The 19481-nt window shown below is 40.6% G+C and overlaps 1 protein-coding gene across 1 annotated transcript in view; it reads left to right on the forward strand.

The window, feature by feature from the left end:
* Nucleotides 1-19481, forward strand: part of LOC145407519 (uncharacterized) — a 280710-nt gene that overhangs the window by 87821 nt on the left and 173408 nt on the right. The window contains exons 51-58 of the mRNA XM_080278443.1: nt 78-286; nt 741-862; nt 1599-1658; nt 2536-2620; nt 3143-4019; nt 4251-4408; nt 5024-5218; nt 13096-13225. Coding sequence (XP_080134569.1) covers nt 78-286; nt 741-862; nt 1599-1658; nt 2536-2620; nt 3143-4019; nt 4251-4408; nt 5024-5218; nt 13096-13225 — 1836 coding nt within the window. The remainder of the gene's footprint in view (nt 1-77; nt 287-740; nt 863-1598; nt 1659-2535; nt 2621-3142; nt 4020-4250; nt 4409-5023; nt 5219-13095; nt 13226-19481) is intronic.

Genomic DNA, 19481 nt, shown 5'->3' on the forward strand with positions numbered 1-19481 from the left:
GAGTTCGGTGGTGGCTTGCGCATGTGCCCTACCGTGCTGGCAGGAGGGTCGGGGCTAAACAACTCGTGTCTTTATAGCCTGGTATGACTATGACCTCAAGAGTTACCAGAAGGAACGCACGGAGAGTGAACTTGACCGCATCCTCGAGGAGAAGGTCAACAAGGACTACTCCATCCTGCACGAGTCCAAGTTCGGAGAGTACATGGCCAAACCGCTTGAAAAGACTGAGGATCTTGAATGGCAGAAGCTCGCCAGGCAAAAGAATGCCGGCGAAAAGATCAAAGAGGTGAGTCGAAGTATTTTGATGGAATTCTTGCATATGAAGAGACTGCTAAACAGAAGGCGGTTTATGTATATACCTTCATTGTTTAAACGCTTACTTCTTTCATAATGTAGTAGTGAAAAGCTAAGGACTTAAGGATAAGGAGATTAGAATATATTATAAACCTAGGGTAAGTTTTAGCCAGCAAAACACAGATTCACACGAAAAATAAATCTATCACAGCAGTAGAGTAACAAAGTTTATAATTTGCCCGTCGTTCATATTTTGTTCATATCTTAATTTTTCCCAACTTTTTTTTCTTGCAGGAAATAAGGTTGAATGTTGATGATAATTATTTTTACTTTTTTTTTCCCCCCCCTTGAAGAAGCGAGAGGATGCAGGACCACTTTATGACGATATTGATTGAGGACGGTCATGGTGGTGATGATATTATTTTTCTTTTCGTATTTTCTCTTAGCTTGAGGACTCCCAGAGAATAAAGAGCCGTGGCAAGGAGGCTCACATGTTCGCCTCCCCTGCCGAACACGCCGCCCAGCACTCCTTGGCGAAGGGCATGGCTTCCCGCTACGAGGAACAGCTGTAAGTACAAAGTTAATCATTTTTCCTTGTAATCTAAGTCTTATTATACTGTAACTACTGTGTACAAAAATCTGTGTATCTCTTTTACGAAATTATACAACAGACATCTGTAGATCTCTGCCAAATACCGATATCTGTATACAAAAAAAAAATAATAATAATAATAATAAAAGTGTAGTTGATCGTACACTGGTCAGCTTAGGAAATTTCGTAACACCTCCTCTGTGATTCATTTTACACATTACGCCTTAATATTTTGTCATAAGAAATTAGGAAGGCTTAATGTGCAAATAAAATCGACGAGGTAGAGGTGCCCTTCGAGAATACAGTGTGGGGTTTGATTTCTTATTCTTCATCTTTTTGCGGGAAATATGACGGTAGCTGACGTTGGAGTGATAAGTTTAAGGTTGCTTGTGTAATTTTGTGTCTCATTAAATCAAGCTGTGGTTATGGGTCGTAGGGTAAGTAGCTTTGGTGATTTTGTAACAACTCTTCCATAGTTAGTTAATCACCGCATTGCGCATCAGTATAATATCGTGTGTTATTGAAGCAAACTGGGTCAATTTTAAGGCAGTATGGACGACATACAAAAGAATATTACGGTGAAATACGCATAACAGTTCAGGAAGAGTTGCTATGACACCAAGAATACGACCTAATATAAGACTGATTTAAGGAACTGACTGAGTGATAAGACTGAATTAAGTAACTGATCGAGTGACTTACCCCACCACAGCGACGCCGAAACAGAGGCCAAGAAGCATGATCTGGATAAGGCACCCAGGCGTGTCATAAGGTAGCCTCAAGCGTGTAGTATCTTATTTATCTGTTTATTTATCTACTTTTCCTTTTATTTCTCTCTTCGTATGGTTTGTATGGTGCCTTTATTTAAGTTGCTGATTGTATACTGTTGCCAAACGTATCCAACCAGTAGTACGTATATAATAATTTAACTGTATTTTGATTTTGTATAAGACGTTTTCTTTTCATCTACTCATCACTGTTATCCTGTCAGTTTATTTTGCTTATTTACTCGCTTATTTTATTGGCTGTTTGTTTATCCTTAGACCTCGGAGTTTTTCCTCTGATAAATAAAATTGCTGGAGAAAAAAATGTCATTAGCCGAGGTTTAAGGATTAAGAATAAATTGCATGTAAAATGATAAATTTGATGATTCTGAAGTTTGCTTCAAAAATAATGCTCTAAAAGTGTAACCATAATGTTTATTTTTAAAAATTCTCTCGTGTTCTTTTTTCATTCTTATCCATTCATAACTTCCTAATAAATCATCTAAAACCAAATCTCTAACAGTATAATAGATCTGTCAAAGTAGGATAATTTTTCAAAAACTAACCGTAAATTATGTTACATTTGTACGATGTATCAAATTTTTTTTTTCATGGTGTGTTAACGTATTCATGAAACCTGCCTACCATCAATACATCAAATTTAAGAAGTCTGTGGTAACTCATTTTGAAATCAGAAGTGCTATAGTACAATCACTTAAATATAATAAATTGTGCTTTTGTTTTACATTCGAAGGATTATGTGTTGCATTAAATCACGTCTGAATTTTCCACTAAGAAGCTGCTCACTATGGGGGTGAGAAACCTGGATTAATTCGTCTTTAATTTCCCATTTCTTTAAAACACCACGTCCTCTTTTTCCTTCAGGGACGTGGAGGAAATGCGTCACGATGAGGCAGAACTTCGGCAGAGGGAGTTCGAGCCTTCTGAGTCCACTGTCCACGGCAAGGAGGTCAGTGGTTAATGATTTGGAGGTACACTGACAGAGATATCGTCGTGTTGATGATATACTTGTCACTCTCCTATGTACTCTTTCTCATTTGACTGTTATTATATGTACAGTTACTCATATTAACTCAAAATCACCCCCTCTTACTTTTATTCTGAGAGTAGGTGTGGCATATTCCTTCTTTCTCCCCATCTTTCTCTCCTCCGTCAGCATCCCTCTCTGTACATCACATTTTCCCGCTTCATTCAGGAAAAAGCTAAGTGGGGGTGGTGCAAAAATTAATGAGCGTAACTGAACATGATACGCAACTCTGTCTCACTTAAGTGCATCCAAGTTTACAAATAATAAGCAGTTCTTTAATTTGTGACTTCATTTTGTGCTCTGTAGGTTATTTTGTGTTACTTAAGATTCATTTTATGTGCCGAGAAATTACTCAGTCTCATTAATGACTAAAGTAAATGTACCTAATGAATTACTTTCTCGTGAGTCATTTTACATGCTTAATAATCATGCTTTTCTCTACAGATTCACACCAGCACACAGAAGCAGACCCAGAAGGAGATACAGGGAGACAAGGAGATCCACCGCAAAATCACCGCCACAGAGAAGACCGAGATGGAGCACAAGGGTAAGACCACCGAGCGCCTGGTTCAAGGAGCTCCCCAGAAGCCCGCCAAGCCTCCATACTTCACCAAAAAGATCCAGCCGTGCCGAGCCTACGAGAGAGAGCCTGCGCGCTTCATGGTAGAGTTTGATGGTGACCCAATGCCGACTGTTCAGTGGTACCGTGAGGACTTCCCCATCACCAGTTCTCCAGATTTCATGATCCACACTTTCGGCGATAAGAGCGTCTTGACCATCCGTGAGGTGTTCATGGAGGACTCGGGAGTGTTCGCTGTCGTGGCGGAGAACAGGGGAGGTCGTGCTAAGTGCTCTGCTAACCTAGTCGTGGCAGAGAAGAAACCAAGCCGAACGGGAGCCGTACCCCCAAGCTTCGAGCAGACCATCCAGGACACCCAAGGTAAACCAGGTGCTACGGTGCGGCTGGATTGCAAGATACACGGTACCCCACCCATTGACGTTTACTGGCTTAAGGACGGTGATAAGCTGTCCCCAGATCAACACTACAAAATGACCGTAGACCAAGGCAGGTACACCCTATTCGTTGTCCAAGCCACACCAGAGGATTCCGCCAGCTATGAGTGTGTGGCCATCAACAAGTCTGGAGAAGCACGTTGCCAGGCCACCGTGGAAATCGTCAGCCCTTCCCAGCCACAGACTAAGCAGCCTCCAGGCAAGCAGGCAGGACCCCAGGCACCCGTCATCGTGCAGAAGGCTAAGGCCCTGTCCGTTAAAGAGGGGCAGCCAGCTGTCTTCGATTGCGTCATCACGGCCACTCCAAGTAAGTAACATTACCTGTATTTACCAATGGCCTTCTACCATCGAGCCTTTCAGTATGTTGACGTCTAAATTTAACTTGGTTCTTGCTACATTTCCGGACCCTACCTCACCCCACCTTTAAGTAGTAAAATATGAGAAAGATGATGATTATGATAATGATTATGATGATGATTTATTGTAGCCTTACTAGTAGCCTTACTATAAAACTCTTCTCACTTATCTCACCAATCAGAACCCAAGATTCAGTGGTACAAGGATAAGCAGCCGATCCAACCCGGCAAGTACTTCAACATGAGTGCTGACGGTGACCGCTACACCCTGCGTATCAACAAGGCCTTCCCAGAGGACGAAGGACCATATTCCTGTGTTGCCACCAATCCCTCTGGCAAGGTAAACAAAAATCTCTCGTTGCTTTTGACACCTTCAGTTCAAGAATGCCTTTAACCTGTAATGAGGACTGCCTGTACACCTGTGCTAGAAGTGAAGTCACGAAGTCCAGTAAATTTCAGTGGAGTTTGTGACATCATTTAATAACATGACTGTGTATAAAGGCCAGCAAACAGTGAGACAGGAATAAACATCTGATGCAAATTGTCTTGCCTTATAAGTCAGGGTGGAGACTGGACAAAAATCACCCGATTTCAATGATTCACATATTCGGCATTTCGTTTTTAACTGTAACCTACATTCAACTATAGTATGTCAGGCTTGCTTGGAATGCGGTCATTAGAAACTGGGTGTTCTTTTTTTCAACTTTAAACCCGACCTAGGGAGTCAGACAGCTTGCGTCAGTGTATGACTGATTCAGGCCTCAGACATCACCATACTGAAGTGAATTATTGTATTACGATGTTACTGAATTACTGTACTAGTCAATCCGTCTCTAAGTACTGTGATTTGGTGGCATTATTTTTTGTATAGATCAGCCATTATTTGTTGAAAATAAACTTAAAAGTGGCTGTAAAGTGCTAAAAATTATGAGATATTTCTTCTTGCCATTGTCAGGCGACCGTTCAGACAAAGCTGCTAGTGATCCAGCCCCAGCAAAAGGAAATGGCCCCCTCCGTAGCCTCTCTGCAGAACGTGACTGTGAACGAGGGTCAGGTGGCACGCTTCAACACTGTGGTGCAGGGGAAGCCATTGCCTAAAGTGCAGTGGTACCGAGAAGGTGCCCTCATCCCCGCCACTAAAGACTTTGTGGTATGTACTGTACGAGAGTCATTTGGCTGTATGCATGAAACTGAGAGCGCAAAATAGACAAGCCCCAATTTTCAAAGCATATTCATGGAACACCTGTGATCATTAGATTTGATCAGCCTTTTTTTTTTTTTTTTTTTTTTTTAATGCAAGGAAGAAGGAACCAAAGGCCAGGAGCCCGCAAACCGATCCTTCCAAGAAAAAACAAAAACAATACAAAAGGAGCCTATACCTCACATCAGAGTGTAGTCAGCAACTGTAAAGAAAGCTAGGCACATTCTGTTTTCACCAAGTGCTTCAGAAATGTTGAAAAATTATGGTGTTCTCCACACTTTTGCGCTCTCGGGTTTTAGAAATACGGCTATTTGTGTTGAGAGTTTCTATGTGGTTGGTGAGGCGGTCTGCAAGCTGTGGTAGTCCAGTGGTATAAGGCGGATTGGTTTAAATTCCCAAGAGGTAACTGGGGGGTTTGGAGTCGTATTTAACACTTTGAACTAAGGTTTCCTATCTTCGAACCTGTACATAACTTGAGGGAAAATAAGATACTTACTTAACGTTTTGTATCTAATGTAAAGAAAAAATTAGCTTATTGATTCATGAGCACACAAAATATGGACGTTAACAGTAATTTGCAGATCCTCACCAAATCTCCTGGTCAGTACACAGCATTTCAAATTTAGGTTTAGGTTAGGATGTCATTGGTTTACTGCAGCAGAAGTAGTGTATGGAAGGTAAAATCTCCATCCTTATTTGACGAGTTAGCTGCGTGTATTACAGACGTTTGCAATGTTTCCTATAACTGGAACGTTGGAAGTACCCTCTGAAACGTGCGTTGTATCTTTCGTGGCCAAAATGTAAAAATTCAGTCTTAAACTTTTGCTGTCTCCCGTATCCGAAACGTTGCGATAAACTGTTAAACGTCCACCGTCTCCCGCAGCCGAAACGTTGATAATATACTCTTAATCCTGCAGCTGGGGGTGTCTTGACCTAAGCTGAATGAAATCGTCAGGAGTTAGATTAAAATAAATATGTGCATTGTCAGAAGGGGTAAGACTTTTGCTGTGTGTAGCCAAAACCTTGAGATTAAACTCTTAAGAATTAAATCAGCTGAGTGTAACAGAAACAAAATAAACCAGAGAGGACTATCCGAATCGGGTATCTGTAATTCGTGAGGTAGTGCCGCACCTTGAACTTTGACCTCGTCCAGTGACCCTTGACCTTTGGTTCTCTTGATATGCACAAAAATTGAGTAGCCTAACTTTTTCTCAGACCCCCAAACAGTCTGTGTGTTACTTTTAATCAGTGTAATGTTAGGCATTGATAAGATATTTTTTGACCATTAGCTACATACATACAGTACATAACAAATAGCAAACACATACAACATACATACATACATTCATACATACATACATACATATATACATGCATCCATAAATACATAACATACATTCAAAACAAATATATACATTCATAAATACATACATGCGGAACAGATACACACATACGCACATTCAAAACAAATACATACATACATACATACATTCCTAACAAATACATACGTACTTACATACACACGTACATACATACATACACAAATAGATACGTACATAAAAACCGACACATTCACAAAAACTACCCCAAACAAGACGTCATGACATTAAGTGGATTAAAAGTTGGCTGTGTTTCATGACTGCCATTCCTTCGTGAACAGAATTATCCACACAAAGTAAGCTCCACTGAAATGCTTGTCCTGTTACTGGGCTTGCTGGGTTGGGGTAGAAATCTAGTCTAAATCTAAATCTAAATCGGTGAGAGGATGAAACGCACCGGCGCATCTAGAAATAATTAGATGAAGAAGAGTTAGAAGTGGAAGGGTTTTAATAGATGGTGGGCATCGGGGTTGAGGTGGCGATTAGGGGGTATATTTATGTGGTCAGTGAGTGGCGCAGTTGGCTCGTCATGAGAGAGAGAGAGAGAGAGAGGGAGAGCAAAAATAACAGTGACCGGAAGGGATAGATAGATAGGGATAGATAGATACAGATAGACAGAGTGAGAGCAAAACTAACTGTGACCGGAAGGAATAGAGAGAGAGAGAGATTCTTCACACTACCGACTTAAAACGATCCTTTGTCGTTATCATGGTTAGGCTAATTCCTGAACACACACACACACACACACACACACACACACACACACACACACACACACACACACACACACACACACACACACACACACACACACACACACACTCCGGGCAAAGAGGGAACACCATCTCCATTATCCTTACATGATTTTCTCTCCCTCTTAATTACCTCACCCTCCCTCTCCTTCTACTTACCTTTTTTTTTTTCAAACTTCTTTTCTGTTTCCTCTTACCTACAGTTTCACTCCTCTTCAGCATCACCCTTAACTTATTCACTTGATGGTACTTATTCACCAATATTACTCTTAACCTCTTCAGTGTTTGACTATGTTTTTTTAATTCAAGAGAGAGAGCGAGAGATAACAAAAGTAAGTGACTGGAAGGAAGAGAGAGAGAGAGAGAGAGAGATTGCCCTATATCTTTCTTTTTTAGTATCGCATTAATTTTAAACATGAATACTCTTCGCCTCTATCAGCATTAACCAGATCTCCCAATAACACTCTTTAGCACCCAGTCAACGTTTAATCATATTTTATAACTCGACATTTACGAGTTTTGGAAGACAGAATGGCGAAATTATGAAATGCATCATGTTTTCATATACCGTGATTATTATTGTAGCCCCAGACGAAATTATTTTTATTATTATTATTATTATTATTTATTATTATTATTATTTTTTAAATTGTAGTGTCTGTTAGATTTTCGTAATTACCAGGCGATAATATTCAGCTTAGGAAAACCATCATGGCGGACGGATTACAAAAAAATGCGTATACGTTTCAGTTTGACTATTGACACCTTCAATTCGGTGACGTATTTTTTTGTGCTTCATGCGATGTTATTCACTGTAAGGGGAGACTTTCCGAGCTGTAGGGGTTAGATACAGCCTGCATTATCCCATTTACAAGTCTCGTCTAAAATGAGGTTAACTGGCTGGAGATCGGAATAATAATAATAATAATAATAATAAATCTGCGTTACCGGATTGACCAAATTAACCGCGTAATTGTGGAACAGAAAATAAGTCGGGAGTATTTTTTTCTTTTTCTTTTTTTTCCTTTTTTTCTGACACTGGACAAAACTTCGAGCCCGTTAGGTGAAAAAAAAATATATATATATATATGTATCTCCACCTCCTCACAACTGTATTCACGTGTCATTAGAATGTTCCTTGACGTCTCTTTCGTGCCAGTTTATTTCGGCGTGTGACAAGTTGACGCCTTACATATGATGACGTCTGACAGATTTGTTTTTTATATTTTCAGACGATTTCATTCAACTTGGAAGAGCTGTTTAGTAATAGACGGTTATTGTAGGTTTCATCTGACGCCCCCAGTTTGGAAATATTCTCCTTAGCTGAATAAAATCGTCTAGAGATACCATAAACAGCATTTTCAGTTTATGGGAGACGTCTTGTAGTGAGAAAAGAAACTGAAGGCTTGAAAATTTACTCCCTTCAATTTACACTCTCTCTCTCCGAAACTTGGAAAAAAAAAATGGTATGGCCGAATCAGCAGTAAGTAAAGACGTCGTATTTATATTATTTTTGATGACACTTGAAAATTTGTTGGTACTCAGGAGAAATTTCTGACTATAAGGGCGATGTATTGCCTTTATTAATCCCTTCACTACTTATAGGCTCTTCTAAGATTCATAAAATCGTCAACCTACTGAATACAGTTTTATGGTGTGATCTTTGGGTAGGGGTTTAGAATTCGATCCCTTTACTCTTATGTGACGACCTGGCATTTGCCCCAGAAATCCGTGTCTTAATTACGCGCCAAGAGATATAGCACTGTTACTGTGTCACATCTCTCTCTAACGTACACTGTGTCACCTTTTTTTGTTTCACGTTATGTTGTGTATCAGTCCTACCATGCCATTATCAACTACTTCTGTCTTTGTTTCGCTATATCGCAGTGTCACCGTTTGCTGTTTCACCTTGTCCTCTGTCAGTCCGTACATACTGTATTATTATCGACAACTTCTATTATTTGTCTCGCCGTCTGGACCTTGTATCAATCTCCCTCTCCTCTTGACTCACTAGTGACTCGACCATAACCTACACCAAACCACTGTCTACTGCCACGATCTTCTGTTCTATCCTTCGTTCACGTCGCCTCCCAATTCACGCATGACTTCCATAATCTACTCCATGCCACTGTCTCCCCTACCCTCCTCCAGAGCCCCATATATCACCCTTTATACCCAAGCCACCGAAAGAGTCATGCCAAATGCAGTCAATGTAACACTCATCAGCAGAACGATAATGTGGATAAATATTTGTGTTTGTAAGGAAGTGATCAGGTGCCAAAACACACGTATGTCAGTCAAAGAAGTTACGACACCCCTTCTTTGGTAGACATTGACCTTGAGCAATATTTCCTAATCAGTGTAACGATAATGCGGGTAAATATATATGTTGGTAAGGAAGTGATCAGGTGCCAAAACACACTTATGTCAGTCAGAGAAGTTACGACGCCCCTTCTTTGGTAGACATTGACTCTGAGCGATATTTCTCAATCAATGTAACGGTAATGCAGGTAAATATTTGTGTTGGTAAGGAAGTGATCAGGTGCCAGAACTCACAGGGCTAAGTCAGCCAAGGAAGTAACGACACTTCTTTGTTGACACTGACCCCAAGCGATATTTCTCAAGGTGTTTGGCTGTTTGGGGTCCATCTGATTATCTGTCTATCTCTCTATAGTCCGACGCCCTAATCCCACAGAGGGTGGCCGCAGACAAAACGCCTCCAAGTCGCTCTGATTAGCTACGAATTATGAAGGATGCCAGATTACCTTTATTCTCAGGCTCATGTAGTTTATTCTCAGCTGAACAAATTCTTCTGACGTCACCTGGAATAGTAGAGTTGTTTCAGTCATGAGCGGGTTAATTGTAGCGATATTAAAACCTCCCAGACTCCTGTGATGTACCCCGAACTAAAAATTATCACCTGTCGTCACCATAAATAGGATGCCAGAGTTGTCCCAGGCATGTATGAAGATGTATGCAAATATAAATCTCTTAGGATCAGTGGTTACGAAAAAAGATCCATTTTTCCATTAGCTGAGAGATCCACCAAACAGCAGGAATAAAACAAAAGTGCCATCATACTGAAAGGGTTAAGGTGATTATATGCTGAGTAAATCGCTGAGGGAGAGTCATTACGAAGTGAGTTAGCGCAAATATGATCATTGTCCCATCGGTATAGCGCCACATACATACCAAGAACAGAAGAAGAAAGTTATAATCGATTGAAAAAGGTAGTGTAATATGCAGAATAAATCGCTAAGGAGGAGTAGTTTAGAAGTGTGTAAAGCCAAAAACAATATATATAACCCACTGTCCCCTCAGCTGGTTAGGCGCCACCTGTCCGTCGCTCGTGCCAGTGACCGCATACGACCGCCAACCCTCGCTATAAAAACATGAGTGGGGCCAACTTCAATATTTATTTGTATTGAGAGAGAGAGAGAGAGAGAGAGAGAGAGAGAGATGTAGCTCCTTCAGTCCGATGACCTCTTTGGCCTTTATTTAGGTTAGTACGGACTTTTCAAACTGGAAGAATTATTTATATTATCAGTCCCCGCAGTATGATAGGCCTAAGCATCCAAAGTAGAAAAAATACCAAAAATACGTCAGCGGAATTGAGGTAACTTTATTCGCTACGAGATGGCTTCCCAAAGTTAGCCGACAGCAAAAATAAATAAACAAATAAGTAAATAATAAAAAAGACCATTATTAAAGGTAAAGTGTTAATGGAGACTGTTTGCAAGCCCTTCTGTTTAATCTGAAGTTTCTGTTTAATCTGAAATAAATCGCCAGTGACTAGAAAAAACAAAACATTAAAAATCTTTGGTACACGAGATCTCCCGAAGCGAAATAAATCGTCTGGGCATGGCAGGAAAAAACAGGAGACACAGCAGAGGGATTAAATATAGTGCACTTTGTCCTGTCTCTATTTCTGTACGACGATGACAGTGGCTTGCTGCAGTATCCATGACCTCACTGAATGTCACTGTTTGGCGGGCTTTGTTTACAGTGCCAAGGGGGATTATGTCATTCTTTATCACTGACACGTACACTAAATTCTCTCATAATTAACTCTACTCCTTTCATCTTAAATTGGCCCAGATTTTCGTCCTGTCGCGACTTATTTCACCTAGATCAGTGGTAGAGGAAAATGCTGTTGTTCTGAGTTCTTTCTACAGCACCTCTTCTTGACTAGCATCATATTCTACTGTTAATCTGTTGCCGCCACTCAGTATTCAAGATGCAGAGATGACAATTTTTGGCCAAGTTCGAGTAAAACGAGTATGGTTCCACACACACAAGAACTTCACAGCGATGACATCTTTTTAATTACTCTTTTGGCGATTTTATTTTCTTATTATTTACTAGAATTGGAAAAAGTAGGTTCAGTCCTCATTAATATTTCAAAACACCTCGTTAATTAAGGATAAAACTAACCCGTCAGTTTCAAAGAATAACGCAAGGTAAATCAGTTCTGGAGATAAGAATAAAATGATAAGAACGTTCTCTGGCTGAAAGGGTGAATTGATATCCCGTTTTCCATCTCGAAGTATCGCCCTTTGCCATTTTCGAAGTTATGTACAGTTATTTATATATTATTCATTTTTTGAAATTTGTTACTCTGAAAGTGAATCGATCAATTTCTCAAAACGTCTTTAATTCTATATAGATGTACACCCATCGTTTTCTGCTTCAATTATCGCGGGAATAAACACACACACACACACACACACACACACACACACACACACACACACACACACACACACATTGCTATACCCCCTCGCTCCTCCACAGCTCACCCTAGCACACCGCACTCTTACCACACCACACACTGCCTGTCCTCACCGTCGCACCACACGCATCACACACACACACACAAAATATTTAACGCTACAAGTGCTAAGGGTGTTGTCATCTGCAGAAAATAGTTTGGTTTTAGGTAGAATATAATGCATACGAGAGTTCATATTAGCAGACGGGTTAATCTTAAAATCTAGTAACAAAATGATTATCAGTAATGTACATTCGTGGTGATGATGCTCTCCATAATACACGACACGCCCCATTGAAACTCTAGATGTGATAAAGGCAGCACCACTTACACACAGGCGAGGTTATTTGACACTACGCCCTTCGCTCTATCCTATCCTTTGTCTGCTGCTAGTGCGCTCTGCTGCTATTAATATTCTAGAAATTGGACACACAAGCGCTTGAAACAGGAAAAGAAAAAGAAAAAAAACACGATAGGAAAAGTATTTGAGTGCTTAGCGAAGATGGGACAGTTGTTTCATCATTCAGGCTTGCTGCATTAGTTTTATTCACTCCCTATTATTTATGAAAAGTTTGTGGCATTTCCTAAGTACTGTATAAAGAAAGAGATATAAAGATCCATAACCAGTGATTCAAACCTCAAAATACCATGAAGTTACGATGCCGCAGAGCTTGATTAGATAATGTGGAACGCCATTTTCATTTAATACCGATACTTTTATTACTTCCCTTTGGCATAATCCGTGTTAACAGAAGCAGTAGGTTTGTATTAAGTTTATGTAATACTGTAGAATAAGTCTGTAAGATTTATGCATTAATCTTGTTGTATGTTTAAGTAGTATGTGATAGATTTAATTATTTACTTTTTAGTGAGCAGCATCAGAACAAAGCCAAACTAAACCCATTGTATTTTGCCTCCTTGCAGATGTTCATGGAAGGCAACTCGGCCGTGCTGGACATAAAGGAGACTTACCCAGAGGATTCGGGCACCTTCACCTGCAGGGCCACCAACAATGCTGGCCAGGCAGAGACATCCGCAGTGCTCACGGTTAAAAGTAAGAAAGCCTAAGAACTTCATGTAGGCATTCTTCGTCCAGTTTTTTGGGGTCGGTTTCTTGTGGATTTTTTAGACTCGTTGGCACCTCTTACTTTTTGGTTTAATTTTGCTTATAGTTCGGTAATATTCCTCTTTTATGTAATTTAAGCAAAGTTTGGAGATACTAGATTATTTTAGATAGTATAGAAAAGGATACCAAGGCATAATGAGAAATAAATCACTGAGGGAGAGATGCTGTTGAGTTGAAGGCTCAGTAGCATCTTTTACTTATCGATTTATTTCTGCATGACACGGTAATACACCTATGTTGTCTATATAAATTTTAGAATATTGGTAACATAGAAGAGAATATTAGGGCCTTATATGCAGACTAAATCACTAAGGAAGACGTGCTAATGAGCCTCCCAAGCCCAAGAAGACGATCCCCCGGTGCAGTGTGGGGGAAGCTAAGTGTCCACGTGGTTGCTCAGCCTATATTTTTTACCATAATGTCAGTAGACCACACAATTTACAAACTCTGTGTATGTTGGGCTACCGGGTGTGGCTTCTGGACATTGGCCTTTTTGTATTTTTTCTCACACACTGCTGGCAACCTAGTGAGACAAAGTGGAAGTAGAATTGGTCCCCTCGGCGTTTTTATACGTCGGTCTACTCCTGATCACCCCCCACACTGTACCCCATAATATATTCCCTCTATCTTGTGTCCTGTGCATCCCCCATTGGCCCCTTAGTGGTCAGAAATCAATGGGCTTTTAATCGTTGCCGGCGCCCCCATCTGTCACTTAGCAGAGCCCTGGGGTGCGCCACTTAATGTCACTTAGTTTTCCTTTTGGCTTGATCAGAGAGAGCAGAAAAGACCCCCAAATTTTAAAGAGCAGAATCATCCGCCTTGAAAGCACTTGCAAGTCGAGGTTTCATATTTGCTGCTGCTGAAACCTTACCATCTATTTAGAAAACCGAGGCTTCTTTGTTTTCAAGGGGGACTGTGGCTGCTCGTAAGCCTGTAAAGCAGAGTACAGGACGTAGATTCACAAACGATCTTACGACAATTATCCATCGTAACTAAGATGGAGTTTTACAGGAAAGACAAGGATGGGTCAGGATGAAATCTTACCATATCCATTCTTCCTGTTGAAATAGATTGTAGTTACGATGGGATTTCTTCGTAAGTCTGTTTTTGAGTTATCCCAGGAGTTTGAAGTCTTGGATATATACGACTAGTGCCAGTTGACCATTGTATGTGTTTGATGCTTGATCATAGAATGTTGGCTGTATTTTCACTTCCCGTCTCTTCTTTTTTTTTCCTGGACGATTTTCATTTTATTATTGGACTTTCCCTGGACTGTTTACTAGGGCTTAACCTCTTTAAGTATCATATAGCAAATTTATGATGGTATTTTTGTAAGCTTATTTTTCTGTTTATTGTCATTTATTTTGTGCCTCTTTGGAGAACAGTCGTCTCTTGCATGTTGTATTGGAATGTAATTTGTCTCTTTCCTTTGAAAATTATTACCATGCTCTGACACCGTCCAGCGGAAGTTAACCCTTTCGCCACGATGACGTCATTTGGTGTTTTGAGTGGCTTTGGAGGTTCGTAACACCTCCTCTTCAGCGATTTATTCTGTTCATTCCACTTCATTATCCTCGTGTATGTTATTTATGGAAACTGTATCAGTATTAATATGATATAAATAACATACAGGAGAATGTTCAGGTGTAATAGAGAAGAATAAGTTGCTGTTGAAGAGATGTTACGAAGTCTCTCACGCCACTTAGAATACGCGCCTTTATTCGTGCTTCAACCAGACGATTTTACTTAGCCCAGGAGAGCCCCTGATAGTGAAAGGGGTCCACGATATACCCAATCCTCGTAAGCTGAATAAAATCGTCCGGATGTGGCAGGAGTAACGGAAAATAACCGTCCCCGTCGTCGAAGGGGTTAAATCTATGCTCAAGCTCTGGCAATATATACTTTCCTTTATTTCTTTATGAGGTCTGGGCCTTTTTAGTGTAAAATTACGAAGAGGTGAAGGGATGCATGACTGGCTGTTGCCATTACATCTGTATTGTGTTTCCTCAGCCTTTTAAAACATACTATTATAATGTACAAAACCTATGGGAAACATAAATAAAATAATCAGTTATAAAGACACCCAGTTTTACCTTTTCCATGCTTCTTGACACATATTGTTAAGGCGCAACATCACGTTTTGGTTTTCCATTGTTTTGTGCTACTCAGAACCCTACCTAGATTTTAGCTTTATTTATGGTGAGGGCAAATCTATTCCTATTGTATTTTCTATGTACTTTAAGTAGTGGGACTATTAGTGGTATTAGTATAGTAACGCTGGTAGCAATGCGCTGCTTGTAGACTAGAGATGTATTTTGAACGTGCTGAAATGTCCAGAATATATCCTTCGTATACAAACAGTGTATTTACCAGCATACTGTAATTTGGTGGTAGTAGTATTGGTGGTGGGTTGGTGGAGGTCTTGCTCACACTCAAGGGCTGTCTTGAGGTGTGGTAGTGATGGTGGTGGTAGCTGTGGGTATAAATAGTAGAGTAGCAGGGTGGAGGGACTTTACACTGTGCTCCTGGGACACGTGTGGGCACTAGAGCTGAAAATGACAGCCTTGCAGACAACTTGTAAATGGTGGTGGTTTGCGAGATGCTGATGAACATGAAAAGCTATTGCATTTTGAACATGGAAATATGCTTGCTGATGCCTATGTTGAATTTTTGGTGCAATATTTGAATTACACCATGCATTGTTAACACAGAATTACAAACGAAGATGCCTGTATTGAGTATGATGCAGTGTGAAGAGCATACTAAAGAAAGGAATATTTTCGCTTATGCCTGCTTTGACTATGATACAATGTGCAATGTATTATCATGTATTTTGAATAGAGGGGGAAGAATTTGCGTTGATGCCTGTGTATAATATGACTCCATGAACTACGAGCATTGTTAGAAGGAAATTATTTGCGTACATCAGCGTATGCACTCAGAAAAGACGAAAATGACAAGAGACATTTATCATCTGTTTTTGGCCCATTAAGAGGGGAAAATATAAGTTCTTTGTGGCAGAGGAAATAGCCACTGAGGTTAAAGCAGCTGGCAGGTGACTGATGGAGAGGAGGTGCCATATGTGGGACTAGATTAGATGCCCGTACAGGTCGCGGTATGACCTACTCTGTTTAGTATATCGTTCATAAGGTACATTTTGATAGCTAAGTGGTCATGCTTTACAGAGTGTGTGTGTGTGTGTGCATAATGTTACCAAAGCCAAGGAGATAAGTAAAATCTTCATACAATTGGAAGCAGTTTTACACTAAAGCCAATAAGTATAGTACATATATCTGGAAAGTTTTACCATATTTGCCAGATTCTGCAAAAGACTATGATGAAACTTCAGACTTTTATATTTCGAAACGATACAGTGATATTTGTCAGACGTTGCTACAGCCAGTGATAGCAGTACAACCTTATAGAATATGGAAGCACTATAATATTTGGAAGCACTATAATATTTTCTATACGTTGCTGTAAGTGACGTCTTTTTATACTTGGATACATTTTACCATGTGGGCCAAGATTATACAACAGTGTCTTACATAATATAGTGTACAGAGTGTGACACATACTACACTGTTTATGCCAAGTTAAATACCTCACACTGACACACACCAATACCCCCAGTGTCACTTATATCCGGTGCCTCAAGAGGGTGATTCATCTCGCGTCGTCCAAAGTGCCATAACCATCCACACTATCAGAGCATGCATGTGAGGGGAGTTTAGCCCTTGGGGAATGGGGGTTAAGGGGCGTCGTTGCTGTGTGTTAAGCGAGCAGGGAAGGGATGAGGGAGAGCACACACGGGTGGTGGTAAGAGGTGGGGTTAATTATAGCAAGTGGTAGACGCGTGGGGTGGGGAGGCGTGGATCGTACCGCCTGTTTCTTCCTCCCTCTGAGTCCTTCCCATGCTTCCTTCATTTCTCTCTCCCTCCTAGTTCTTCCTCTTTACCTCCCTCGCTTCTGCTTCTTCCTATTTCTCTTCCCTCTCTCCTGGTTCTTCTTCCTTAGTTCTCTCTCTTTTCCCTATTCTCTTTCTCCCTTTTCCTTCATCACATGTTCTTCCTCCCCATTCTCTCTGTCTCCCTCGTTTCTCTCCTCTCTATTTTTCCATTAACATTTCTTTCCTTCCTCCCTTTGCTTCCGCCTATTTCTTCTTGCTCTTCCTTCATTTCATACTATTTTTTTTTCTGTTTCTTCCTCCCTCTTTTTCTTCTCATTTTTCATCAATATATTCTCCTTTCTCTCTTCCTTCTCTATTCTCCCTCTTTCTTCCCTCCTTCCATTAAATGCTCCAACATCTTCCCTTCCTTCTTCTTCGCTCTCCCTTCTTCCTCTTCCTTTAGTCAGCATTTCCACCTTTTCCTTTCCTCAGAGTGACCCAGGTTCTAGTTTGTCAATTTTACTAGAAAAAAAATGATACGCGAGCATTAACACTTATTTTCGTAGTCACAAAAAATTAGGATAGTTTGTCATAGAGCAGTTGATAGTTGGATGGCAGTTAAGAGTCTGATAGCAATTAATAGTTTGAGCTTCTGGATAGGACATTATTTTGGGGACAGATGCAAAAAATAAAAAGCTTTAAAATTCCGTTTAGATTCGCTTTTTCATGGTCAAGATGTAGGATCGTTCCGGTTGAGTAGGAAAAATTTGATAGTAAGGCTAGAATTGTACACCATTTTGGGGATAGTAAGGCGAATTGGATAGTAAAGGTAGGATTGGATATCATTTTAGAGATAGACGAATTGTACAGTGATTTAGGGATAGTAAAGGTGGGATTGTACACCATTTTGAGGAGAGTAAGAATTGTACAGTGATTTAGGGATAGTGAAGGTGGGATTGTACATCATTTTAGGGATAGGCGAATTGAACAGTGATTTAGGGATAGTAAAGGTAGGATTGTACATCATTTTAGGGACTTTAAAGAAAGACTTTGTGGCTGCCAAGTGTCATCTGTATAAGGAAGAAGATAGGGTGTGATGGATGACTGTTTGACGAGATGTGGCAGGTGTGAGGTCAGGGAGGAGAGAGAGAGAGAGAGAGAGAGAGAGAGAGAGAGAGAGAGAGAGATTTTATAAAGAGTTTAAGTGGTGTCCTTCAGAGAGAGAGAGAGAGAGAGAGTTAGTTTTTTTAATGGGAGGAGTTAAGTGGTGTCTTTCATAGAGAGAGAGAGAGAGAGGAATGCAAGGCTGATTGAGTAAGAGGGATTGACAGGCTTGCTTACTAAATGGGAGTGACACTGAGAGTGGTGTGTGTTAGGAATAGTAGTCGTTAATGAACAGGGACAGATAGATAGATAGACAGACGACAGACACAGAAAGGAAGGAAGAGAGATAGATAGATAGAAGGAGACAGACACACATATAGACTGAGAGACAGACAGACAAAGAGAGGAAGATTGTTAGGTGGAGACAATCATATAGACAGACAGACAAGCAGACAGATAGATAGATAGATAGGTAGATAGACAGATAGATAGATAGGGTGAACTGGGTCTAGGAAATATAGAAAATGGAGAGAGAGAGAGCCAGGGGAGACTGAAATATTGACAGATCCCATAAGCTGTGTGAGACGAGAAAATGTTCCAAACTGTGACTTCAGAGTGTGTGTGTGTGTGTGTGTGTGTGTGTGTGTGTGTGTGTGTGAGTGAGAGAGAGAGAGAGAGAGAGAGAGGCACTAGCACTTCTTCCTTACTAGCAAACTTCTTCCACTTGACACCTCAAATCCTTTCAATATAACCACGTCTTCTTTAATTTATTTCTACCACTCCAGACGATTTCCTTCAGCTGTCAGGGGGGTTTCTTGTCCTGGAGGGCTTAATACTGGCCATATCTAACCCCTCCAGTTCTAAGAGCCTCCCCTAAGCTGAATAAAATCGTCTGGTTGCAGTAGAAGTGAAGGAAAGTTGATGCTCTGAGGTTGGAAGATTTGAGATGTGGTATGGAGAGAGAGAGAGAGAGAGAGAGAGAGAGAGAGATTGTGTGTGACTTGGTGTGCTTTATTCTTATGGATTTTAATGGAGCGTTGAGAGAGAGAGAGAGAGAGGGAGACGACATCTGGTGGGAGGGGAGGCTTTGGGGGGGAGAAGGGGAGTAAAATTAGACTGTTGCGCCTGGGGAGTTAAATGGTTGGGGTGGCATGGTGAGAGAGAGAGAGAGAGAGAGAGAGAGAGAGAGAG

Source organism: Coenobita brevimanus, chromosome 73 (genome assembly GCF_032717465.1).
Source record: "Coenobita brevimanus isolate Jiangsu-jjx chromosome 73, ASM3271746v2, whole genome shotgun sequence".
In the NCBI taxonomy this organism is placed as follows: Eukaryota; Metazoa; Arthropoda; class Malacostraca; order Decapoda; family Coenobitidae; genus Coenobita; species Coenobita brevimanus.